This window comes from Melitaea cinxia, chromosome 16, assembly GCF_905220565.1.
Source record: "Melitaea cinxia chromosome 16, ilMelCinx1.1, whole genome shotgun sequence".
NCBI classification, from domain to species: Eukaryota; Metazoa; Arthropoda; class Insecta; order Lepidoptera; family Nymphalidae; genus Melitaea; species Melitaea cinxia.
Genome location: NC_059409.1, coordinates 14,737,866 through 14,765,376, shown reverse-complemented (window position 1 = coordinate 14,765,376; position 27,511 = coordinate 14,737,866). Strand labels below are relative to the sequence as shown.

At 38.4% G+C, this 27,511-nt stretch overlaps 1 protein-coding gene across 1 annotated transcript; it reads left to right on the top strand.

The window, feature by feature from the left end:
- On the top strand, positions 1–25,808 carry LOC123661129 (kinesin light chain). The gene is made up of 12 exons (XM_045596127.1): positions 1–213; positions 6,006–6,208; positions 7,662–7,789; positions 8,252–8,480; positions 9,202–9,335; positions 9,812–9,936; positions 14,374–14,499; positions 14,999–15,077; positions 19,543–19,652; positions 21,657–21,773; positions 23,210–23,284; positions 24,418–25,808. The coding sequence occupies exons 1-12, from the start codon at positions 25–27 to the stop codon at positions 24,511–24,513; spliced, it is 1,611 nt and encodes a 536-aa protein (XP_045452083.1). The 5' UTR covers positions 1–24; the 3' UTR covers positions 24,514–25,808.
- The last annotated feature ends 1,703 nt before the right edge of the window (positions 25,809–27,511 follow it).

Here is a 27,511-nt window from a genome sequence, read left to right as displayed (position 1 = left end):
AAGAAGATCGAATCCCTAGGCAGGATGACGGCGATGACGCAGGAGGAGATGGTAGCCGGCGCCCGCACGGTGGCTGCCGGGCTGGAGGCTCTCCGAGCCGAACACACGCAACTGCTGGCCGGACTGGCGACCAACACTGAACATGAACACGAGAAGGTGACCCTGGTTCGCAAGAGTATCGATGCTATCGAACTTGGACTGGGGGAGGCACAGGTCAGTAATAGAAGTCGACTTCATTTTCAGAAGTTAGGTACTTACTATTCAGATTAAAAAAAAACATTTTTGCATCAAATATATAACTGATGTATTTGCAATCGAACTCGAGCTTTTTGTGTAGTTATTTAAAATATATATTCAACGTATATAATCTGGTGTATGAATAAAGAATCCATAAAAAAGTGCTCATAGATGATTAGCATGTATGTATAAATAGACATGGGTTTATAATTTTACGTACACTTCATTGGTTAGACCACAAATAGAAATATTAATATCGAACCGCTACTGATATGCAGAGGAGAGCATGATTTATTGTAATACATGCAAATGCATTCCTCATTTAGATTGAGATGATATCAATAAGTAATTAATTATAACGAATGATGCGTTCTTATACATACGCATAAACAGTTATTAAATGGTCATGTTGTAATACTGAATATTAGTCGGATGCCCACTACTACTAGTAGGATGTCCTTCTTGTAGGTTGTACCCCTAGTAGGATGCCCCCTAGTAGAACGTCCTACTAGTACGTTGTACCCTTAGTAGGAACCCCCTAGTAGGATGGGTGGTTCTTCTTTATAGTTAAACATTATTTGCCGGTAATATTCAGTTTTCTTTATATGTATTTTGGAGCTTACATAAAATATAGGCATAAAAGAATAAAAATATTCCTTTAAATTTTTACCAGATTTTATATACAGACACAGTGTACGCAAAGACTATAAAATATTTTCAGTAATATAAAACTTAGCTATATAACAATCATGTTAAATCAAAATCGTTCTAGAATTTTCTTGCTGAATAAGATAACATAAATAATTACTTCAAGAGAGCGAAGCCGTAAGAAATAACTACTAGGCTCATTTGTAATCTGAGATAATTCTACTTACAAGTTAACCTTATCTGTTCGAGTTATTTTTAAAATAGAGAGAAAAATGGATATTCTTGAAAATAAATTATATTTGTTTTTTTTTTTTTTTAATTTTAATATATATAAATTACGCGTTACATTGTTTGTCCGCGATGGTCTCCTAAACTACTTAGCCTGATACTGTCAGTAAAAGGTGCATTGTAAAAGTATGAAAAAAATGGAATTATTTGAGATTGTCTCCAGGTGACTGTTTTGTGACACGTAGTGGACTGATTTTTGAGCATCGTAAAAGCGTTTTTGAGACACTAAACTCCATTTTAATGGATATTGGATTAACTTATTACCGATGGAGAGATATAAATGTATTTATTATCTTTTTACGTTGAGTACAAAGCATAAAATGAACTACATTTTCATATTGTATCGACCTGAGACAGTAACTTATCCAGTTTACAGAGAAATGTCCATATAAATGTGTAAAATTAAAAACTAGTCATATAAAAGAATAAAAAAAAATAGTATTTTAAGTAAATACTATTTTTTAACCGACTTCCAAAAAAGGAGGAGGTTCTCAATTCGACTGTATTTTTTTTAACCGACTTCCAAAAAAGGAGGAGGTTCTCAATTCGACTGATTTTTTTTTTTTAATGTATGTTACATCAGAACTTTTGACCGTGTGGACCGATTTCGACAAATGTTTTTTTAATCGAAAGGTGGTGTGTGCCAATTGGTCCCATTTAAATTTATTTGAGATCTAACAACTACTTTTCGAGTTATATCTAATAATGCGTTTTTACTTGACGCTTTTTTCGTCGACCTACGTTGTATTATACCGATTTTGATAATTCTTTTTTTGTTCGAAAGGAGATATCCCTAGTTTAGTACCATGATAAGGAAACCAGGATCTGATGATGGGATCCCAGAGAAATCGAAGGAAACTCTTGAAAATCCGCAATAGCTTTTTACTGAGTGTACCGATTTTGATAGTTCTTTTTTTTGTTGGAAAGGAGATATCCCTAGTTTCGTACCATGATAAGGAAACCAGGATCTGATTATGGGATCCTAGAGAAATCGAGGGAAACTCTCAAAAAACCGCAATTACTTTTTACTGGGTGTACCGATTTTAATAATTTTTAATTTAATCGAAAGCTGGTGTTTGTCATGTGGTCACATAAAATTTTTATTGAGATCTGATAACTACTTTTTGAGTAATCTTTGATAACGCGTAGTTACTTGACTATTTTTTCGTCCATCTACGTTGTATTACTCGTCGATGTAATTGAAGTCGGTTTTTTTTTTCGTTTGCGAGCAAACACAATTATTTTAATGTATGTTACATCAGAACTTTTGACCGGGTAGACCGATTTCGACAAATTTTGTTTTAATCGAAAGGTGGTGTGTGCCAATTGGTCCCATTTAAATTTATTTGAGATCTAACAACTACTTTTCGAGTTATATCTAATAATGCGTTTTTACTTGACGCTTTTTTCGTCGACCTACGTTGTATTATACCGCATAACTTTCTACTGGATGTACCGATTTTGATAATTCTTTTTTTGTTGGAAAGGGAATATCCCTAGTTTGGTACCGTGATAAGAAAACCAGGATCTGATGATGGGATCCCAGAGAAATCGATGGAAACTCTCGAAAATCCGTAATAACTTTTTACTGGGTGTACCGATTTTGATAATTTTCAATTTAATCGGAAGCTGATGTTTATCATATGGTCACATATAAATTTTATCGAGATCTGATAACTACTTTTTGAGTAATCTTTGATAACGCGTCGTTGCTTGACTATTTTTTCGTCGATCTACGTTGTATTACTTGTCGATGTAATTGAAGTCGGTTTTTTTTCGTTTGCGAGCAAACACAATTATTTTTGTACATTTTAATTTTACTATTTAATATAACATTTTTATTTAATTCTTGTATTCATAATATACGCATATTCATAAGATTATATGCATATTAATACATACGCATATTCATAATATAACTCATCAATCTGATGAGTTGACTGATCTTAAACCTCGGGATGGTTTCTTAATGGAGACTCGCTGATGCCCTATTTCCTGGAGCTTTTCATTCCCTCAAGTGTACTGTCGACGTGGCCTATATTCACTCACTGCTCTTAAGAACCACCCTTAGAGACTAAGTCAAGGATCTAATACTGACTTTATGCCAGGAATAGGAATGTGTAATATGTCCTATTTCATCGTGTCTAAAATTGCTTGGTAATTTTTTTTTTGGTAAACTCGTATACTACACAAAGGGAGCCTCCCGTGACCATAGTTACTTTAAAGTATCCGAAACGTCGGGAATTTAAAAATAAAATAAATAAATAAATATTTACACAATACACACACGGTCGTCTGTTCCTAAAGTAAGCAACTTAATGCTTGTGTTATAGGTAACAGCCGACTGGTATATAGCTACATTGTTTTTTTTGGATAAATATACTTATAAATAATACATATATAAATATATAAATAAATATTTATATTACACCCAGATTCGGGGTGGGAATCGAACCCACAACCCTCGGAGCAGAAAGCAGAGTCACTACAAACTGCGCCAACGGGCTAGTAAAACTTAATAAACGGCGATAAAATCCGAAAAAAATTGTTTCATTATAATGAGTGAAATTCGCGTAAACATCAATTTTAAGATATTTGTTTTATTAACTGCAAGAGTTGTTACAGCCCTTCCGTCACTAACTAATATGAACATGTATAACAGTATTATATTGAGAAAAAAAGATATATTTTTAAAACGAACAAATGACGTAAGATTACAGGGCATTTTCGAAATTGAATTGTTCGTGAGGACAGAACAAGAAAAGATGAAAGATGGAAAAGATGGAAATTTTAATAAGGAACCAGGCTTTATATATTTGTGTCTTCTTTTATAATATAGTCTAGCATTTCACGGTTGTTTTCAGTGTTAAATATACAAACGATGGTTTTATGATCATTACTCCGACGGTATGAGCTATAATATTTAATGGCCAGTAAAGTTCCTTGCCTTAAGAAATTGAACTTCAATAAAAAAAATCAAAACAACATTTCAAATAACTTTCAACTTTTTTATTTCAATAGTATTTCAAGTGACTATTTAATTAGTTAAAATCAGTAAACGGAATAATAATTTCAATTTAATCTAAAAGAAACCAAACAGTTTACATTTACTGGCCAATAATAATTCTATATAAACAAAATTATTACAATTCCTATCTGTCACTATAACTGCAACGTATTCGTTGACAGCTCGTGTATTAAATTCTGTCAACTGTTTAGCCTACGAACTGTAGGTCTGTGTTTTAAGTTTAATACGGGTACGTAAATTATAGCAGCGTCTTAGGTGCGACAAAGCCAGCCCTGCGGTCACCAACCCGCCTGCCCAGCGTGGTGACTATGGGCAAAACACATGAGTTCACGTTATTTTTGGCGTAAACTTGTGGAGACCTATATCCAGCAGTGGACTGTATAGGCTGTAATGATGATGACGTAAATTATACATTGGTTCGAAAAACAATTCTTTATCAGTTCTCTCTTAAGAGTATCAAACAAACGAATCAGATGCTTATCATACACTCCCCACGCTGAGACGAGATGGCGGTCCTTAATCAGTCCTGCACAAAGCCCGCGTAAGGGGTTGTTGAACTAACATATACACAGCCCGGGGGTGGAGAGGGTCGCTTCAATAGCATGCAAGTGGGCGGCGGTTTATGTTAATTTAGGGGGTTCTTTGTTCGTTAAATCATTTTCCGTTACAATATGATTAGAGAAAAAAAATTTCAGCCGTTCATTTATTGATCATCACTTACTAAAAATTTACCCAAATTTTTCGGAGTTTACTCATTAAAAATTGATTTTCATATAAGGCCCCCGGTATTTAAGTAAAATGTACTGAATGAATGACCTCGTTACGTTTTTGTTAACCCTATTGGGTTTCGATAGATGGCGTTATTTGATTCGTTTATTTACCATTCGATATGGTATTAATCTTTCTTTTAGACTAGTGAGCCTATTTTGTGCCTATTTAGATAGACGATCTGAAGTAGTAAACTCCAGTCGTGCGTCGGAGCTGACACACACACTTTTTTGGGCCTTCATTGTAATTTTTTTTTTAATAAAAGTAGGTCGGCAAACAAGCGTACGGCTAACCTGATGGTAAGCGATTACCGCAGCTTATAGACGCAACACCAGAAGCATCGCAAGTACGTTGCCGACCCTATCCTCGAATTCCCTCACGAGCTCTGTTCACCCTACTCACTAACAGAAACACAATACTGCTTGAAAACAGTATTATTTAGCTGTGGCCTTCTGTAAGGTCGATAAGGTCCCCAGTCGTGGTCCCCCATATTTTGAGTAGAAAATTTCCTGTCTCGGTCTTTTTCTATTTATTTATTTATTTTACACTTTATTGTACACCAAACAAATAAAATAAACAAGCTTTCTAAATATTTAATATCTTATAACATACACACACGATCGTCTGTGTCGTTGTGTTACAGGTAATAGCCGACTGTTATAATATATATTTTTTAAATATACATAGAAATAATATATATAAACACAAATATTACACTCAGGCTCAGACGCGAATCGAACCCACATTCCGCGGAACAGATAACAGGACCACTACAAACTACGCCAACAGGCTAGTCTTTGTCTGGTTTTCGTCGTTGTGTACGCAACGCTTTTCTTAAAACTAAATCAAAACTAAAATTAACGAGAAAATAAGCAGAACTTTACTTCGACTTAAAGATTTGCTAGATTGAAATTCATTGTCATTTTACTGTCCATTTTTTTTTTAATTTTTAACGTATTAAATATGTAAATATGTGTACAATATTCAGTATGCCATATAGGAAATTTTTAAGATTTATCAAATGATTTGTTTCCAGGTCATGATGGCTCTAGCCTCTCACTTGCAATCAGTTGAAGCCGAGAAACAGAAACTACGTACGCAAGTGCGTCGACTCTGTCAGGAAAACGCTTGGCTCCGTGATGAGCTGGCGGCCGCCCAACAACGTCTCCAGGCCTCCGAACAACGGGTCTCGCAGTTGGAAGAGGAGAACAAGCATTTGGACTTCATGGCCTCGATACGGTAAGCAAATTTTTTACCGACTTCAAAAAAAAAGGAGAAGGTTCACAATGTGACGGTATATTTTTATGTGTTACTTAGTTAAGTTTTTACTGAGTGTACCGAACTTAATTATTCTTTCTTTAATCGAAAGTTGATGCTTGTCATGTGGTCTCAATTTGACCAAGATTTGACGAGTACCTACTTTTTGAGTTAAGTGTAATCATCATTACATCATCATCATCATCATTACAGCCTATACAGTCCACTGCTGGACATAGGCCTCCACAAGTTTACGTCAAAAATAACGTGAACTCATGTGTTTTACCCATAGTCACCACGCTGGGCAGGCGGGTTGGTGACTGCAGTACTGGCTTTGTCGCACCGAAGACGCTGCTGCCCGTCTTCGGCCTGTGTATTTCAAAGCCAGCAGTTGGATGGTTATCCCACCACTGGTCGGCTTTTTAAGTTCCAAGGTTGTAGCGGAACTGTGTTATCCCTTAGTCGCCTCTTACGACACCCACAGGAAGAGATGGGTGGCTATATTCTTTAGTACCGTAGCCACAGTTATAATTGTAATCATGGGTATTTAATTGGTTATTTTTTTGGATTACCTATGTAAATTGTATTACTTGTCGATGTCAATATTGAAGTCATTTTTTGTTCATCTGCAAACAAACACCAGTAGGCAATTGTAACATGTAAAGATATTACAGTTTTTTTTTACCTTTGTTGCGTCTCGACAACCTTATTAACCACGTTAAAATTTCGTACTAGCAGCATTGATATAAGGTTGAATTACTAATAATTAAGCACCCACTTTTGTACTATCTCCAATGATGTATAATCTCAAAAAAAAAAAAAACAATTTGACCAACGAAGCAATTTGCAAATCGAATTTTGTAAGTTAAATTCACGATTTAGTCTGTAATATCCCACTGCTGGACATAGACCTCTCAATCGTGTAGGAGAAGGATCGAACCTAATCCACCACGTTACTCCACTGCGGATAGGCGGACGCATTTCCTACTATATGAGTGCATCAGTCTGTATCATCCCACTGCTGGCCTCTTTCTTCATGTAGGGGAAGGATTGGAGCTTAATCCACCACGCTGCTCCATTGCGGGTTGGCGGATATGTTCCCTACAGTGAGCAACGATCGCTATATATATTTATGATAATAACTGGGACCGATGGCTTAACGTGCTCTCCGAGGCCCACAAGGACAGATCCATACCAGAAATAAATATTTGTACAAATATCCATCTCAAGCGGAAATCGAACCACACTACATTCGGCGCTGTATGATTATTGTAAATATGCAGCTATCTCGGGTGCTGATCAACGCGTGTCTTATCATAATAATCCCGTCAATAAAAATAAAACGTCACATATTTATTCATTCATCATTCATTGAATGATGAATCATCATGAATATTATAAAAAGTAAAACTAAAAATTTCCAATTCTTTTCCAGTAAATACGACAGCGATATCAATGAGGAGTCGGAGACCAGCCGCAGTGGTCAGGGAGACAACAAGCGCGATGACCCTATGGTCGATCTCTTCCCTGACGATGACCACGAGGACAACAGGAACAATAAGTGTATGTTTATTTGTTTGGTATCGTCCATTTACGACGTAAGGCTCGAAAGGGTTTGGAAAAAAATCACGATATATTACAAGGGGGGGGGGGGGGGGGTGTAATGAGAGATCATTCGTTAAACATACGATTTTTAAACCTTAAAAATTACCAACAAACTGCAACTTTGCAACCTTACCGTTTGTCTGGAAATTTCTATCACAGTGCATTATTATTTAAAATTGAATGAGGTTATACCTGCATTTAAAGATAATATTTTAATATAATTATAACAAAAAGGACATGTGATTTTTGGAAGTCTAAAACCTCACCACATACTTTTTCATTTAAATTAACTATAATAATTAGTTATAAACTATTTATTTTAATTAGTACAATTACGATTGAGAAGTTCTTTTGAAGCTTGAATAAAGTTATATTTAATTTTGATCATGATATGAAACTAAAGTGAGATTCACTCGACAGCGATGTCTCCGACTCCTCCGTCTCAGTTTGCTCAGCAAGTGAACGCGGGCTACGAGATCCCCGCTCGTCTACGGACACTTCATAACCTGGTGATCCAGTACGCGTCTCAAGGCCGCTACGAGGTGGCCGTGCCGTTGTGCAAGCAGGCTCTCGAGGATCTGGAAAAGACCTCGGGCCACGACCACCCGGACGTCGCCACCATGCTAAATATTCTGGCGCTGGTGTACAGGTGAGACCGCTCTTCGACACTTACGGTCTACATTCCTGGTCTAAAGGTGAGACCGCTCGCCGACAGATCAGCCTGGGAGCTACATAGGAACGCTTACAGTATCACACACACACACTCCCACGTCCTACTGGGACTATTATGGTCTACATTCCTGGTCTATAAATTAGGGCAGGTGTATACAGATTACTGCTCGAAAACACTGCTGTGACACTTTTATGGTCAATGTTACAATACTTCTCCTAAAAAACGACTGTACTTTAGACCACACGAATGAAGTAAAAATTACGAAACGTAACTCTTCTCTCTTTCTATCTTCACTAACTTATATCACACTCTCAACTTCCGTTCGCCTCGCTCCATCACACTTTTCGTAACGCTCTTGTCATTAATTCGCCAGCATTCTCCCCAAGTCAAGCCTGTGTAAAAAAAATTACTTCAAAAACCTGGAAAATATACTTCCCTCACTGGTTGGTACTCGTAATAACTGATCGATCCACACCCACTTCCGATTACTAATCTTTGGCGCTGTGTGGATAACTTTGGCTCTCCATCGATATTTGGGATTCGATCCTGCAAAGAATCTCAGAGATTCTGCCAGAGCTGAGCTGAAAAAGTCCAGTAAATATTGACCACTAACTGTATATGGGGAACTCTTAAAGCCTAATATGATGCAAAAAAAAACTTAGTTTCTCATTTATACTAATTGAAATTTTATTAACAGAGATCAAAACAAATACAAAGAAGCGGCAAATCTACTGAACGATGCACTTTCTATTCGGGAGAAGACCCTCGGAGAGAATCATCCTGCTGTGGCCGCAACACTTAACAACCTTGCTGTGCTTTATGGAAAACGAGGTAAAATATACTATTTTTTATAATATTCATAGCTAATTATATTATTCTATAATAAACTAGTAACCTTAATTCTACATTAATTGCCATACCAAGGTTAACTCATTTTAATAACAGTGGATACAGATAAAACAAGATTGATTAACTGTTCCTAAGAAAGCCAACTTATTGCAGGTGTTTTATTTAAAAGTGGTAATTTAATTCGATCATATACCTATTCATAGCAACGCATGGGGCACAATACAATACAAAACAACATAGTACAGTACAGTACAATACATTATAGTACAGTATTACACGATACAATGCAGTATGACACAGTACAGTATAACACAGTACAGTATAACACAGTACAGTATAACACAGTACAGTATAACACAATACAGTACAAGATAGTACAGTACAGTACAACACAACACAGTACAGTACAACACAACACAGTACAGTACAGTGCAATACAGTACGGTGTGTTGTTGCAGGCAAGTACCGCGAGGCCGAGCCGCTGTGCAAGCGCGCGCTGTGCATCCGCGAGGCGGTGCTCGGCCGCGACCACCCCGACGTCGCCAAGCAGCTCAACAACCTGGCGCTGCTCTGCCAGAACCAGGTGAGTGGGGCTGTGGGGAGTGGCGAGTGTGTAGCGTATAGTGTGTGGGGGGGGGGCAGTACCGCGACCACCCCGACGTCGCCAAGCAGCTCAACAACCTGGCGCTGCTCTGCCAGAACCAGGTGAGTGGGGCTGTGGGGAGTGGCGAGTGTGTAGCGTATAGTGTGTGGGGGGGGGGGCAGTACCGCGACCACCCCGACGTCGCCAAGCAGCTCAACAACCTGGCGCTGCTCTGCCAGAACCAGGTGAGTGGGGCTGTGGGGAGTGGCGAGTGTGTAGCGTATAGTGTGTGGGGGGGGGGGCAGTACCGCGACCACCCCGACGTCGCCAAGCAGCTCAACAACCTGGCGCTGCTCTGCCAGAACCAGGTGAGTGGGGCTGTGGGGAGTGGCGAGTGTGTAGCGTATAGTGTGTGGGGGGGGGGCAGCACCGCGACCACCCCGACGTCGCCAAGCAGCTCAACAACCTGGCGCTGCTCTGCCAGAACCAGGTGAGTGGGGCTGTGGGGAGGAGCGAGTGTGTAGCGTATAGTGTGTGGGGGGGGGGCAGTACCGCGACCACCCCGACGTCGCCAAGCAGCTCAACAACCTGGCGCTGCTCTGCCAGAACCAGGTGAGTGGGGCTGTGGGGAGTGGCGAGTGTGTAGCGTATAGTGTGTGGGGGGGGGGCAGTCCCGCGACCACCCCGACGTCGCCAAGCAGCTCAACAACCTGGCGCTGCTCTGCCAGAACCAGGTGAGTGGGGCTGTGGGGGGTGGCGAGTGTGTAGCGTATAGTGTGTGGGGGGGGGGGCAGTACCGCGACCACCCCGACGTCGCCAAGCAGCTCAACAACCTGGCGCTGCTCTGCCAGAACCAGGTGAGTGGGGCTGTGGGGAGTGGCGAGTGTGTAGCGTATAGTGTGTGGGGGGGGGGGCAGTACCGCGACCACCCCGACGTCGCCAAGCAGCTCAACAACCTGGCGCTGCTCTGCCAGAACCAGGTGAGTGGGACTGTGGGGGGTAGCGAGTGTGTAGCGTATAGTGTGTGGGGGGGGGGGCAGTACCGCGACCACCCCGACGTCGCCAAGCAGCTCAACAACCTGGCGCTGCTCTGCCAGAACCAGGTGAGTGGGACTGTGGGGGGTGGCGAGTGTGTAGCGTATAGTGTGTGTGTGGGGGGGGGCAGTACCGCGACCACCCCGACGTCGCCAAGCAGCTCAACAACCTGGCGCTGCTCTGCCAGAACCAGGTGAGTGGGGCTGTGGGGAGTGGCGAGTGTGTAGCGTATAGTGTGTGGGGGGGGGGCAGTACCGCGACCACCCCGACGTCGCCAAGCAGCTCAACAACCTGGCGCTGCTCTGCCAGAACCAGGTGAGTGGGGCTGTGGGGAGTGGCGAGTGTGTAGCGTATAGTGTGTGGGGGGGGGGGCAGTACCGCGACCACCCCGACGTCGCCAAGCAGCTCAACAACCTGGCGCTGCTCTGCCAGAACCAGGTGAGTGGGACTGTGGGGGGTAGCGAGTGTGTAGCGTATAGTGTGTGGGGGGGGGGGGCAGTACCGCGACCACCCCGACGTCGCCAAGCAGCTCAACAACCTGGCGCTGCTCTGCCAGAACCAGGTGAGTGGGACTGTGGGGAGTGGCGAGTGTGTAGCGTATAGTGTGTGGGGGGCGGGCAGTACCGCGACCACCCCGACGTCGCCAAGCAGCTCAACAACCTGGCGCTGCTCTGCCAGAACCAGGTGAGTGGGACTGTGGGGAGTGGCGAGTGTGTCGCGTATAGTGTGTGGGGGGCGGGCAGTACCGCGACCACCCCGACGTCGCCAAGCAGCTCAACAACCTGGCGCTGCTCTGCCAGAACCAGGTGAGTGGGACTGTGGGGAGTGGCGAGTGTGTAGCGTATAGTGTGTGGGGGGCGGGCAGTACCGCGACCACCCCGACGTCGCCAAGCAGCTCAACAACCTGGCGCTGCTCTGCCAGAACCAGGTGAGTGGGACTGTGGGGAGTGGCGAGTGTGTAGCGTATAGTGTGTGGGGGGCGGGCAGTACCGCGACCACCCCGACGTCGCCAAGCAGCTCAACAACCTGGCGCTGCTCTGCCAGAACCAGGTGAGTGGGACTGTGGGGAGTGGCGAGTGTGTAGCGTATAGTGTGTGGGGGGCGGGCAGTACCGCGACCACCCCGACGTCGCCAAGCAGCTCAACAACCTGGCGCTGCTCTGCCAGAACCAGGTGAGTGGGACTGTGGGGAGTGGCGAGTGTGTAGCGTATAGTGTGTGGGGGGCGGGCAGTACCGCGACCACCCCGACGTCGCCAAGCAGCTCAACAACCTGGCGCTGCTCTGCCAGAACCAGGTGAGTGGGACTGTGGGGAGTGGCGAGTGTGTAGCGTATAGTGTGTGGGGGGCGGGCAGTACCGCGACCACCCCGACGTCGCCAAGCAGCTCAACAACCTGGCGCTGCTCTGCCAGAACCAGGTGAGTGGGACTGTGGGGAGTGGCGAGTGTGTAGCGTATAGTGTGTGGGGGGCGGGCAGTACCGCGACCACCCCGACGTCGCCAAGCAGCTCAACAACCTGGCGCTGCTCTGCCAGAACCAGGTGAGTGGGACTGTGGGGAGTGGCGAGTGTGTAGCGTATAGTGTGTGGGGGGCGGGCAGTACCGCGACCACCCCGACGTCGCCAAGCAGCTCAACAACCTGGCGCTGCTCTGCCAGAACCAGGTGAGTGGGACTGTGGGGAGTGGCGAGTGTGTAGCGTATAGTGTGTGGGGGGCGGGCAGTACCGCGACCACCCCGACGTCGCCAAGCAGCTCAACAACCTGGCGCTGCTCTGCCAGAACCAGGTGAGTGGGACTGTGGGGAGTGGCGAGTGTGTAGCGTATAGTGTGTGGGGGGCGGGCAGTACCGCGACCACCCCGACGTCGCCAAGCAGCTCAACAACCTGGCGCTGCTCTGCCAGAACCAGGTGAGTGGGACTGTGGGGAGTGGCGAGTGTGTAGCGTATAGTGTGTGGGGGGCGGGCAGTACCGCGACCACCCCGACGTCGCCAAGCAGCTCAACAACCTGGCGCTGCTCTGCCAGAACCAGGTGAGTGGGACTGTGGGGAGTGGCGAGTGTGTAGCGTATAGTGTGTGGGGGGCGGGCAGTACCGCGACCACCCCGACGTCGCCAAGCAGCTCAACAACCTGGCGCTGCTCTGCCAGAACCAGGTGAGTGGGACTGTGGGAGAGTGGCGAGTGTGTAGCGTATAGTGTGTGGGGGGCGGGCAGTACCGCGACCACCCCGACGTCGCCAAGCAGCTCAACAACCTGGCGCTGCTCTGCCAGAACCAGGTGAGTGGGACTGTGGGGAGTGGCGAGTGTGTAGCGTATAGTGTGTGGGGGGCGGGCAGTACCGCGACCACCCCGACGTCGCCAAGCAGCTCAACAACCTGGCGCTGCTCTGCCAGAACCAGGTGAGTGGGACTGTGGGGAGTGGCGAGTGTGTAGCGTATAGTGTGTGGGGGGCGGGCAGTACCGCGACCACCCCGACGTCGCCAAGCAGCTCAACAACCTGGCGCTGCTCTGCCAGAACCAGGTGAGTGGGACTGTGGGGAGTGGCGAGTGTGTAGCGTATAGTGTGTGGGGGGCGGGCAGTACCGCGACCACCCCGACGTCGCCAAGCAGCTCAACAACCTGGCGCTGCTCTGCCAGAACCAGGTGAGTGGGACTGTGGGGAGTGGCGAGTGTGTAGCGTATAGTGTGTGGGGGGCGGGCAGTACCGCGACCACCCCGACGTCGCCAAGCAGCTCAACAACCTGGCGCTGCTCTGCCAGAACCAGGTGAGTGGGACTGTGGGGAGTGGCGAGTGTGTAGCGTATAGTGTGTGGGGGGCGGGCAGTACCGCGACCACCCCGACGTCGCCAAGCAGCTCAACAACCTGGCGCTGCTCTGCCAGAACCAGGTGAGTGGGACTGTGGGGAGTGGCGAGTGTGTAGCGTATAGTGTGTGGGGGGCGGGCAGTACCGCGACCACCCCGACGTCGCCAAGCAGCTCAACAACCTGGCGCTGCTCTGCCAGAACCAGGTGAGTGGGACTGTGGGGAGTGGCGAGTGTGTAGCGTATAGTGTGTGGGGGGCGGGCAGTACCGCGACCACCCCGACGTCGCCAAGCAGCTCAACAACCTGGCGCTGCTCTGCCAGAACCAGGTGAGTGGGACTGTGGGGAGTGGCGAGTGTGTAGCGTATAGTGTGTGGGGGGCGGGCAGTACCGCGACCACCCCGACGTCGCCAAGCAGCTCAACAACCTGGCGCTGCTCTGCCAGAACCAGGTGAGTGGGACTGTGGGAGAGTGGCGAGTGGCGAGTGGCGAGTACCGCGGGTTCCGAGTTTAAGTTTTGCTGATCACTATAAATCGTGTCAAATATCATAATACTAACGAGTCTACTACTGTTATCTATAATTACATTGTGCTATCGTTTTTCAGAACAAATACGAAGAGGTCGAACAGTACTACCAGCGCGCGTTGGAGATTTACGAGAGCAAACTCGGACCTGACGACCCCAACGTGGCCAAGACCAAGAACAATCTCGCGTCTTGCTATCTGAAGCAGGTATGGAAAACTCATTTATGTCTTCAAATGTAGAATACTCAATTTGTTACTACTTTCTCCAAATTTCGATGTATCGATACTCATACTATATTAATAAGGGAGACGAGGCTAAATAGGAATTTACTCAAACGTCATGCAGACGAGAAAAAAAAGTTTGTGTGATATATGCCGTTTTCCGGTGGGAGGATCGTGGACTGGTATCAAAAAAAAAAAAAAGCATTCACAAAGATATACATAGGATGTCAAAAAATGTATTTGAACATGTCAGATATTAGGAAGGGATGTTAAGTGAACCCTTAAGTAACTCCTATTGAAAAGACTGACGATTTGGATGCGATCAAAAATCATAGGAGTTTGAAGTGAGAATTACATAATTACACACACAGCTCTTTATTGAGTATTTAAGCTACTTCTGTTGGTTGTTTGTGTAAATGGGCACGTTATTCCCCTAATCCATAATTATCTTCTGTAACAGCTTGCTTGTTTTTTTGTCATTCAGGGTAAATACAAGGAAGCGGAGACATTATACAAACAAGTACTGACAAGAGCTCACGAGAGAGAATTCGGAACCATCGATGGTAAGTTACAAATTATGTTAAAATACAAATTTCCCGCTATTAATTATGTAATTTAGATTCCCGTATGAAGATCCTTGCAGTATAACTATGTGAAGTATGTACCCTACTTTATTTCTAAATGTTAAAAGGTCGTATCTATCAAAATGTTACCATATTTATATAACTGTGTCATATTAAATATCCTTATTAATCGGACAGATGTCAAAATAAATTATAGACAGGGCCTCTCTGTAAGAAATTTTTATCTGTCATAAGACTGTCTTTGACACTCTGTTAAGGTTGTATATTGTATTTTTCCTTTGTGTACTTTTAAATAGTGCATTAAAAGCCAGTTACTCCGATGCCATTAAAACTATCTGACATATAAAATTATCTGACGAATAAAAGTTTACGTTATATTATTCTTTTTTCATCAACGAATTGTAATCGAAGTTAAAGTCAAATTATTATAATTATAAAAAATTTAACTGAGGTAAGTCACAGCAGGAATTTCCTGCTCAAAATATGGAGTAGCCCGACTGGGTTAGTACCTCGACCTTACAGAAGATCACAGCTAAATAATACTGTTTTCAAGTAGTATTGTGTTTCTGTTGGTGAGTAAGGTGACCAGAGCTCCTGGGGGGATTGGGTTAGGGTCGGCAACACGGTTGCAATGCTTTTGGTGGTACAAATGTCTATAGGCTATGATAATCGATAACCGTCAGGCGCGCCGTACGCTTGTTTGCCGACCTAGTAGTATAAAATAATCTATTTTCTGTACACGACCTATAAAATTGTTTCCAGTGTAATTTCCTTTGTAAAATGGGAGATTAAGCAGATCTACGACGAAAATTCGTTCGAAACATTACCTACAATTGTGACATGTGGTTGAAATGGTTGTGACACGCTATGTGGTTGAAATCCCACGATCTCGCACTAAACGATTTGCTTCCTCGTTCCTAATACGCACCGCAAAAATTTGGAATGCCCTTCCGGCTTCCGTTTTTCCAGCGAAGTATAACTTGGGTATCTTTAAATCAAGAGTGAATAGGCATCTTCTAGTCAAGCGCGCACCACTTTAGGCTGCATCTTCACTTGCCATCAGGTGAGGTCGCAGTCAAGCGCTAGTCTATGTAGAAAAAAAAAAACATGTAAAAATTTCAAATTACTGAGACTCGCTATTATGTCTGACCATACTTAAATAAATAAGGCACCATGGACATACGACCTTTTGACATTTAAAAAATATAGCTGCCTAGAGAAAAGTCGATATATAGTGGACTATAGGGATTGTTAATTTCCATTTATATAACCCGTAGTTTATTATTTGCCCGCTTGATATATTTTTATTTTATTCTGTTTGCCGTTTCAGAGTATATAGCGTCATTAAATAAACCAAAAAAGTAACAAGTAATTAACAGAAGTGACTAACATAGAAGATGAGTAATAATTGACCACATTCCGTCTTTATAGAATGTAATTATTGAAAATACAAATTGAAGATTGAAAATGATCTAGGATAGCTTAAATAACGACTGCTATGAAACTAACGTTGTTTTGAAATTATTACAAAAGTTATATACAGTGCCCGGTTATAAATAATGCACATCGACTTTTAGGAAGAGAGAGTCGGCTAATTTCAAGTTCGTATAGCGTTGTCTCTGACGCACATTTCCTATGTGACGTATCATTGAAATACTGTCTTTATTTCGTGTGACAGATCTATTAGATCCCAGACACTCCAGACTATTATATATTATAAATCATACAACCAATTCTTATAATTTTTGATTGAATAAAGTATTATATTATATTTCAAACTACGCTGACTCGGTGTACATTTTTCTTTACTAAAATCATTTTTTTTTTTTTGTTTCAAAATCGATTTTTTTTAACCAAACCAGACTTGCTAAAGTTGTAAGGATGTTTCGCGCAAACACACATTTCGGTAATTCATTTTTAGTTCTATGGATTTAACGTAATGTGTCCATAATTTATTTAAATTATCGTTTTACCATTACACTCATAATACGTTTAAAATTTTAAATATTTTCAAAACGATGGATTTCATTCGGCCTTATAGCAGTCAAAAAAAATTTGACAGAATGAAGCTCGTTTTCGATCTTCGATTTTCAATAGAACGAGTAACAACAGGCGATCCTTGTAATTGTATAAATAAATGCGAAAATAAATGACATTGCCTCTAATAATACGTTATATAGGTAGCCTAAACACACATACATACAAATAGATCTACAACAGTTTTATATTTATATTATGAATATGAAAATAGTTATTTATTGACGTGAATGTCTATAAATCGGTTTTTAGTTGACACCGATATATTGTTATTTATTTTGCCGTTTTTTTTAATTATCTATCGAATATTTTAAAGAATGTAACATAAGGAATGAAAATTGGATATCGTTGAATTAGTTAATTAGTAATTTGAAATAAAAATATCAAAAATTCGAAAAAAAAAATGTAAATAATACTAAATATTTTAAGCAGCTGTTTGTTTATATTAATGAAAAATTTATAAAATGTTATAATATTATATCAGTGTGAACGATGTCTTCCGTTTTGTAAGCAACGTCATTCATTTGAACGCAGGTGATGGTTATATAGATTTAAATAAAGAACCAAAGCACAAAAAACCCCCAATAATTGCGGTAAATTATACTATAGATAGATATTAACATATTCAAATATTTAGTCTGTAGAAATCAAATTAATTCCCTTTAGGAAAATGTTTGTCAACTAAAAAAAAAAGTTAAGAGAAAAAAGTTTGCATGTAATTCTTATAACGCTTTAGTTTTTGCTTAACATTTTTAACGTCTTGAATTGTTATTCCTATTATTTTATATTAGATCTCTTTATGCATTTTTGTAATACTCGAATTTTTTTCGTAGTGTAGAAAACCTTTTTTATTTCGTAAAGTTGTATCTAAAATAAAATATCAATAAAAAAATATTTGATTTTTATGATTATTTGATTATTTTGTTTTTTTTTTTTTCGTGCCAAAGTGAAATTGGGGCCAAGTTTTGAATACATAAAATGTATATTTATAGCGTGTGCATCGTGTTCTCCGAATATTAATTTTGTAAAATATAGCAGTTATGTTAGTGTGTAGGGGAAAAGAAAATCGTGCAATGTTGCCTAAAACTATTTTAGTAATAATGATTATACACTATTTCAGTTACTAAATTATTATAAGAATATGTTTAAATTTTATATTTATATATGAAAAAAATGTTTTTAAAAGTATATATATATTTTTATTATTAATACATTCAATATTGTGATGAGAATTATATAAAAATAATAATAATTATGTACATAAAAATACTTGTCTATGAAATAATAATTTCATGGAATCAAGATAAAAGAAAAAAAAAATTGTACATTATTCGAATGTGTGAAGCGATTACTTTTACCTTTGTTGTAAAGGTAAAAAGCTTGATCGTAAAAAGAAATCGCTCTCTTGCCTGTGCATGTGCCTAAGCCGATTATTTGCCAAAAATATTTTAAATATTAAATTTAATATTTTTTATAGTTAATATTTTTTTGCGAGTTCATGAATCTATACGCATTTATAGTACAACTGCTGTTCGATTCATTATTTTTTGAATTATTTATCGCAGTTGTATTCGGAACTAGTGCATTAACAGACACTAATGACATCTTGAATCAAATGTTACACATGACAGGTCGATTCAGTGTCATATGTCGGTCGAGTTAGTTATTACATACACCAAATTGAATATTGTTTGAATTATAATTCGAATAATTTTTTTATGATTGTATTATTCAATTTGTATTAAATTAAATAAGAAAAATTTATTAGTATTTTAGTTACCTTAAACTGTGTGTAGTATCCTATATTAATGAAATAATGGGGACATTATGCCACTGTTCATAGGTGAGTGACACAAGTTTGGATTTATTAACGTGTGGCACAGGTAGGAAAGGGGACGAGGGTCAAATGTTTGTCAAATTAATTTCGATATATCGATGAGTTTAATGTATAAGGGGGCTTCTATAATAATTTTTAATTAAGAAAATTTTAATTTAGTTATTGAAGTATTACGTTTATTATTATGAAACTGCTGCGTTTTTTACACATTTTTTATTGATTGCTCTGGATAGTAACTTGACGAGTCAAGTAAAGATATTCTCTTATGAATAAAACCTGGCCTGTTAAGTTGTGGTTAGGTTATTATAAGGTTTATATAGATATATCTCTTATACATGGAAATCATTGATAATTCAATAATGAGTAAATGTAACATTGTTAGCTACCGCTGTGTCACACCTTCCCGACTTGTGTCACATACAATAAAGATCTCTGACGATTGTCAATATAAACTATAAATACAAAATTAACAACAATTTATAGTAAATTTAATCGTCGTAGATCGTTTTTTAATTAATTGTTTAAATTAATTAAAAGATAATATAAATAATTTAAATTGTATATAAACAGGCGACAACAAGCCTATCTGGCAAGTTGCTGAGGAGAGGGAAGAGAATAAACACTTGCAGAAGGAAAACGCGCCGTACGGGGAATACGGTGGTTGGCACAAAGCTGCTAAGGTACGTTACGCAGTAAAAAAACAAATAAAAAAAACGACTACTAAAAAAAACATTTTTTTTTTACAAATTAAAAAAAACGACCAACTAAAAAAAAAACATTTTTTTTGCATGTCTCATCCTCTAGTGATTCTTTGTTATGAAAACACACTTTTACGCATGTTCTGCATCCTAGTCGTCACATGAATGAAATCATATTTAGTATATTGTAAATCATTTATTTTCATTAATTCTAGGTTTGTGGAAATAATCATAATATATGTATGTATATTTAAATTGTCGGTAGGTTACTACAAAATTTGTATGACACAAATATTTATACAAAATTTATATAGTTCCAATATTTAGTAATGCGTTATGTGTAACATATTTGGATGATAAGATAATTGTGTTTGCTCGCAAACGAAAAAAAAACCGACTTCAATTACATCGACGAGTAATACAACATAGATCGACGAAAAAATAGTCAAGTAACTACGCGTTATCAAAGATTACTCAAAAATTAGTTATCAGATCTCAATAAAATTTATATGTGACCACATGACAAACATCAGCTTTCGATTAAATTAAAAAATATTAAAATCGGTACACCCAGTAAAAAGTTATTGCGGATTTTCGAGAGTTTCCCTCGATTTCTCTGGGATCCCATCATCAGATCCTGGTTTCCTTATCATGGTACTAAACTAGGGATATCTTCTTTCTAACAAAAAAAGAATTATCAAAATCGGTACATCCAGTAGAAAGTTATGCGGTATAATACAACGTAGGTCGACGAAAAAAGCGTCAAGTAAAAACGCATTACTAGATATAACTCGAAAAGTAGTTGTTAGATCTCAAATAAATTTAAATGGGACCAATTGGCACACACCACCTTTCGATTAAAACAAAATTTGTCGAAATCGGTCTACCCGGTCAAAAGTTCTGATGTAACAAACATAAAAAAAAAAAAAAAATACAGTCGAATTGAGAACCTCCTCCTTTTTTGGAAGTCGGTTAAAAAAATGAACGCGTTTTAGGAGTTGATAAATAATAATTAACAATTATCATCCTAGAATTAAAGTTATACGCCAACGCGCACTAAGCACCAAGCAAAATTTTATCACTTTTTTCCATCGTCACTATAGACTACTTTCATTGACTTACAAAAGAACAAGAGAGTTCAACAAGAACAAGAGAGAGAGAGTATATAAGCAATTTTTTTGATGTAATAACTAAGAAAATAAAGATGAAGGAAATCAGTAAAGTCGTTCTAGAATTATGGCGTGAGCAAGAGAAATGTGGATTTATTTTTATACAATAATTTAATACAAATTTTTATATATACAACGAGTCATTAATCTGGCGTCTTTCCATTTAACTGCGATACCAGAATTGATATTATATACTATATATACTCAGGTGGACTTTTACTGTTAAGTCAGTTATTTGTAGTCAATTTTCCTATCATCATTATTATCATTATATATCTCAATATTTTTTTTCAAATTTGACATCGATTTCAGTTAAGTAGTAATGAGCTGTACTTACTACTGCTTCATTTACATTACATTACATTACAGCCTATACAGTCCACTGCTGGACATAGGCCTCCACAAGTTTACGTCAAAAATAACGTGAACTCATGTGTTTTGCCCATAGTCACCACGCTGGGCAGGCGGGTTGGTGACCGCAGTACTGGCTTTGTCGCACCAAAGACGCTGCTGCCCGTCTTCGGCCTGTGTATTTCAAAGCCAGCAGTTGGATGGCTGGTTGGATGGTTGAGTGGCTACGGCACTAAAGAATTTAGCCACCCCCTCTCTTCCCGTGGGTGTCGTAAGAGGCGACTAAGGGATAACAAGGTTCCACAACCATCTTGGAACTTAAGAAGCCGACCGATGGCGGGATAACTGCTTCATTTAATCACATATAATTTCGGCTGTGGAATGCCTCCATGTCTCTATATGGACCTAAACGGAAGGACGCCAGTTTAATGACACGTTGTATATAAAGATAATTATGAATTTTCAGGTGGACTCTCCGACGGTAACGACGACGCTAAAGAACCTGGGCGCCCTCTACCGCCGACAGGGCAAGTACGAAGCGGCAGAGACGTTGGAGGACTGCGCCCTTCGCAGTAGGAAAGAGGTCGGTATATAAAAACACACTATATAAAAAAACCACTCCTAAATAATCTTTAAAACCTATCATTTACGTTTTAAAACACTTCAAAGTGAGGTTAAAAAAAGTTTAATTTTTTTTTACTTGGTGTTATTTTTACGTGCTAAAATAGAGTAAGAGTAGGCGAGTATATAACGTTAAAAAAACTCCAATCTAAAAATATATATAATATTAAACTTGGGTCCATTTTTATATTTGTCTAAAAGGATGAAGCGTAGTTGAAACTGAATTATGTGATAAATACATAATTTCACAGTTATTAATTATTATCGAAATATTACAGATTGCCTCATTGCAATAACCGTTAAATTTAATTTTCATATTTTGTACATTATTTTTTTTTAATATAAAATTACCACGAAATAACAGATTTTAGAAAAGTCTGGTATCGTTAAAGGTTGGTCAAAACTTTCCATTTTGAAGTTTTCCATGTATGTACAATTTTTATGTACTTAAGTTCACATACTTTTATACGTCGAACTTCTAGTTGAATAGTTTATAACAAGTTTTGATTATTTTTATGCATTTGAGTCTTTCTCTGAATTTTAGATATTTAGTCAAGTGAATGCTGTCTAATAATTTATGGATTCATGTGCCCCATCCAAATAGCCGTTTGAGTTTTTATGCCCCAAACTACATTAGTATTTCATTTTTAATGTTATAAGATTATATAGCTAATTTCATATGCTATAAATTATTTTTTGAGTATAATCGGAGAAATATAATTATTAATAATTTAAAAAATGTACAAAGTTGTTTACTAACTAATTTATATATAATGTTTTAATATAATAATATAATTATAATTATTATTCTATTTTAATTGATTTCCACGTATCGCGGTTTGTCTACAAATTATTTGCTAAACAACTTTGTCTAGAGCTGGAAATAGTTTTATTCTTATAAATACTAATATCATATCTATTAGACCTTCATATTATTATAATAATATTTCTAAAGTATGTTAAATGCAATTTATATAATACTTTCTTACTAAATATTTCTTACGTTATATCATTCTTATTGTCACCGTATAAATTATAGTTCAAATAATATGGTTTTTTTTTTTTTAATTGTATAAGATTACAATAATATTTTTCGAAAAACTTGCTTTTTACAAAAAGAGGGAAAGTAAATTAATAAAAATTAATTCGCACGCTGCCTAGCACGTTCCACCTCATGTAAGTCACTACACGAAGATAACATGACATTTACTCAATCACGATTTCATAAATAAAATAACGTTAAGAATTAGACAGATACGTCACTAAGAATAATAAATTAGGCCTTAAATTGGAATTTCAAAAAAATGTTACAAAAACACTAAGTTTTTTTTTTCTTGTTTGTTAAATTGGCGAAATAAGTGATATAGGTCAAAAGGTACAAAAAATGTGCGGTTTTAGGCTTTGGACATCGTGAAACAATCACGAGCAAGAAGTGGGAGAGGCGCTCGGGAGCCTGACGCGCAACACGATGAGGTTAGAACTGAACGGGGGAATGTGTAGCCTGCTCTGTACCATTCAATATAAATCACAACGCTATCCTATCCTTATTTCCGCACATAATTTTATTTACCTGGTTCCATATCGAATCCATAAAACACCTTCATCTCAAAAGTCATAGTCAAGGTGGCATTATTGTTACCAAACTGCCAAATTTACTTTAAAATGTATATACTTCATATTAAACAAAAATTTAAATGAACCTTATGCCCCAGAATTTGCAGATTTTATTTTTGTTTATAATAAATGCAAAAACTTTTATACACTATAAATATGAGGTCCTTAGTCATATATGTTTTTACTAAATTCCTAGATCCCGTATTACATTTTATTCCTTATACGTTATTTCCTTTGGTCCTACCCTAATTTTAGTTCACGGCGTTTGTTTGTGCTTTATCACTCGCTCTTTGCTTTTGTGTGTTCTAGGGATTGGCACGACTTTGGTTTGTAAGCAAGGGATTTTAAATTTTGATGACTTGTTGATAATAATTAATGAGATCAAAAAAAAAATGTAAAATCTGCAAAATGCATTTCCATTATTTAGATTCATGAGTCAATTATAGACCAATAATGTGCAAAATTGCTTACATTTCCTTAGTTCAATGTACTTAATCAAATTTACTAAATTTTGAAAATCTAATTTCTAATAAGTAAAAAAGCATTTTTGTGTCAAGAATTAACTCTTCTATAAAAAATATATATAATTTTAATATTTTCAATAGTGCTTTAAAAACCCGTTTATTTTCATATATCTTACATACATCACAAACTATTGGCCTTAGTTGCAAAAATTTCGTGTTTGTGTGTGGCAGCGTTGCAATCATAAGAATGTTTTGTGAAATTAGCCAGCTTCAACACGTTGTATATTCTTCAGTTTGTCTGTTGAAGATTATCGGCATTTCATTGGCGTTTGTTCGTGTAAAACTGGGGCACTCATCACTGGGAATTTATCACATTATTTGTATAAATATTTTATGTAAATGACATCGTCTTGTTTATAATTATTTGTATATTTTGCTTTGTATAGAAAGTATTACATAATTTTTCGTTCACGCTTAATATTTTATTTGCACATTTTTATTTGTTTTATTTCTTTTGTTTTATTATAGGGCACGAACCAGGCGAGTGAGCCCCGCATGAACCTAAAATCGAAACTGTTCAATGCGCTAGGTATCAACACGGGGAGCAATGCGCCGCACCAGTAGTCTAGACCGAGCCCTAGATGTCTAGGATTTAATTATAAGCACTCACTCGCTTCTATGTGAATGCTCCTCGGCTTTCTCGCCGTAAGTGTCAGGAGTGTCGTATTATAGCTCACACGCTTGCGTCGGGGCACATTGGCTCATTACTTTACTCGAGGATCATTCATGTCTCACACTCAAATTTCGCCCGCCTATTTTGTATTTTGTGATTATATTTACAACCGATTTAAACATTTTTTGTATTAAAATTTTAGAATGGTCAACATGATAGAGTATGTCACAATCTGTATTGCCCAAGTGAAAATCAAAATGGCGGGCTGCCTAGCTTAGAGTAATTTATTAGCATGCGATAAGAAATTTATGTTATAAGAAAAATTACAAAAAAATAAAAAAAAAATTATAAATATAAAACACGATCGAAATGTGTGATAGGATTGTTTTAAAGCATGTCTACCGTCCCGAAGAGATATATGTATAAACATTACATACAATTTTATTTATAACATCGATGGTGCAAGATTTAAGTAATATTTTAATATCATGACATCCTGATAGATACAGGATGTATTTTATATATTCGAGTGTATAAGATGCTTTAGAAATTTAATAAAAATAATAAACGTATAATTTAATTTGTATAATTAATTTTTATACATATCTGATACGGTGATACCTGACGCATTTAGTTTTATGAATAAAAAAATATCGTAAAACTCGAGCCCCGGTCAGAATCTAAAACGTATTGCATTTATTTAATTGTGTGGTATACGAAATATTTATTATACATTGTCGCATGAATACAACGATTTTATTTTATTCGCTTACAATTTTATTTTGATTTTATGTTCTGATAATTTTTTATTCAATGTATAATAATCGTAATGCATGAATGTAATTTTTATTTTAAAATTTATCGTGCGTTTTTTAAATGTACCAATAGTATTTTTTTTTAAATAAATTTATGCTTAACTCATTCCAGTGTAGCGTATGTTTTCGATCTAAGCTTTATGTGAGATAAGTAAATAGTATAGAATTTTAGTATTTTTTTTTTTGTAATGATTTTAATTTTTATCCGTACAAGGGTGCCGCTTGGGAATGCGAAAAAAAACACGTTTTAATTATACAAGACACAAATTACGTTATTTTATTTTATTTGTTTTTTGTTATATCTGTTTTACTAAGAATCTCCATCGCAATAATCACTTTCGAGAAATATATTTTAAAATATTTGGTACTTTGTCTAATATCGCGTGGTCGAATGGTAATTTTTAATTGTTAATAAATATTTATGTATCATTCGTCTTTTTGTTTTATTTTCTTTTGAGTTAAGTAAAATATAAATATCTTAGAAGGTGAGTCTACAGTGTTATGCAATTTATAGTCCACGATTAAATTAAACGTGTGATATATATCTGGTACTCCAGACACCGCACTGGTGTGACGCATGAATCGCAAACGGGACTAATATTGAAAAAAAGTCATTAATTTAACGGCTTTCGCTGTTAGACTCGTAGATGCATGTAGCATCTCATTCATTATATTTTTGTACATTTTACATGCTTTTACGACTTGTCATTAAAAAAAATAATAATGTCATTTCATCAGCAAAATGTCACGTCAATGTCAATCATAACAGCCATAACATAAAACTTGCCATTCAATACAATCAAGTGACAGGGATGTATTTCTCAAAGTGTTTTAAATAAAAAAAAAAAAAAAAAAATTTCGAAATGGAGTGTAAATTGCATAACACGGGGCAGGGTTCGGGCGAGGTGTCGCGGAGCGCCAGTTTCTCGAAACTTCGCGAGTCTTTGAGGCGATCGTCGGTGAGACTTTTCCACCGCATCGCGGGCCGGCACTCGGCGCACCTGCCTGACGTAGACTTCACCGACCCTGAGAGGTTTGTTTATTGAATACCTTTGAACCAGTGGCGTGGCTAGGGCTTATATCGATTTTTTCAAGCTTTTCCTAGTTTTCTGAAGTTTTTATAGTTTTCAAGTTAATTTGAGAGCCCAGTTAGAGACTTAGACTTGGTTGACTACGCCTTTGGTATGAACTCGCAACAATTTTTGACATATTTTTTTTGCACTGTTTTTTCCAAAGCATACCTAAAAGAGATTTTGTATTAATATACAAGCGTAGATTTTAAATTAATTTGTTCATTTCCCCATCTCTTTTTCTCGCTTATGTAATCGTGCAATATTTTTGACGTTTTTAAGTATATGCTGTATAAATTTTATGTTTAGTAGTTTTTTAGCCGTGCTATTACTTTTTTTAATATGACACACATGGGGTACAAAATTCTTTTCAATTTCATTAAAAAATATTTATTGAGACTTTGGTTAAAAAATAAAATAATAAAGACAATATATTTTTTTATTTAATTAAGGATCTAAAGGAGCTCATAAAACTAAGATCGAAGCACTTTTTCAATTCCATAAAATAAAGAGAAGTTATTAATCCGTTTTACACAAAAAAATTGCAAGATAAAAAAAAACTATTTTCCATCTTCTTAATTTTCTATTATATAGCATGAAACGCGCAAGCTCCCTGTCCGAGCTCAGTAACCGAGAGGCGAACCCCGACCCGCCGGGAGGACAGCGGTAGCCCAGACACGCGGTCAGCAGGCGCAAGATCATCATCAGATACCTGACCTCGACCCTCGTTCGGATACTCTCTTTACAGTCATGATAGTGTAACAAATAGTCTTATGTCGTGCTAGAAATAGTATTTGTCTGCATTTATTTTAAATTGCACAACGTCTATTTTTATGAATATAAGTTGTATATGTATATTTTTTAATTAATAAAGTTTTGACACTTATTTATACGCAGAAAAGAAACTTGAACTCGTAAATAATAATAATATAATAATAATTTAATTCAGACATGTCCATATTTTTGTTAGTTACATTTTTTTCCTAAACTATGTTAGTTTCAACTGACCAAACAAATTATACCAAATCAAAAATCAATAAAAATAACACTTAATGAATAATGGT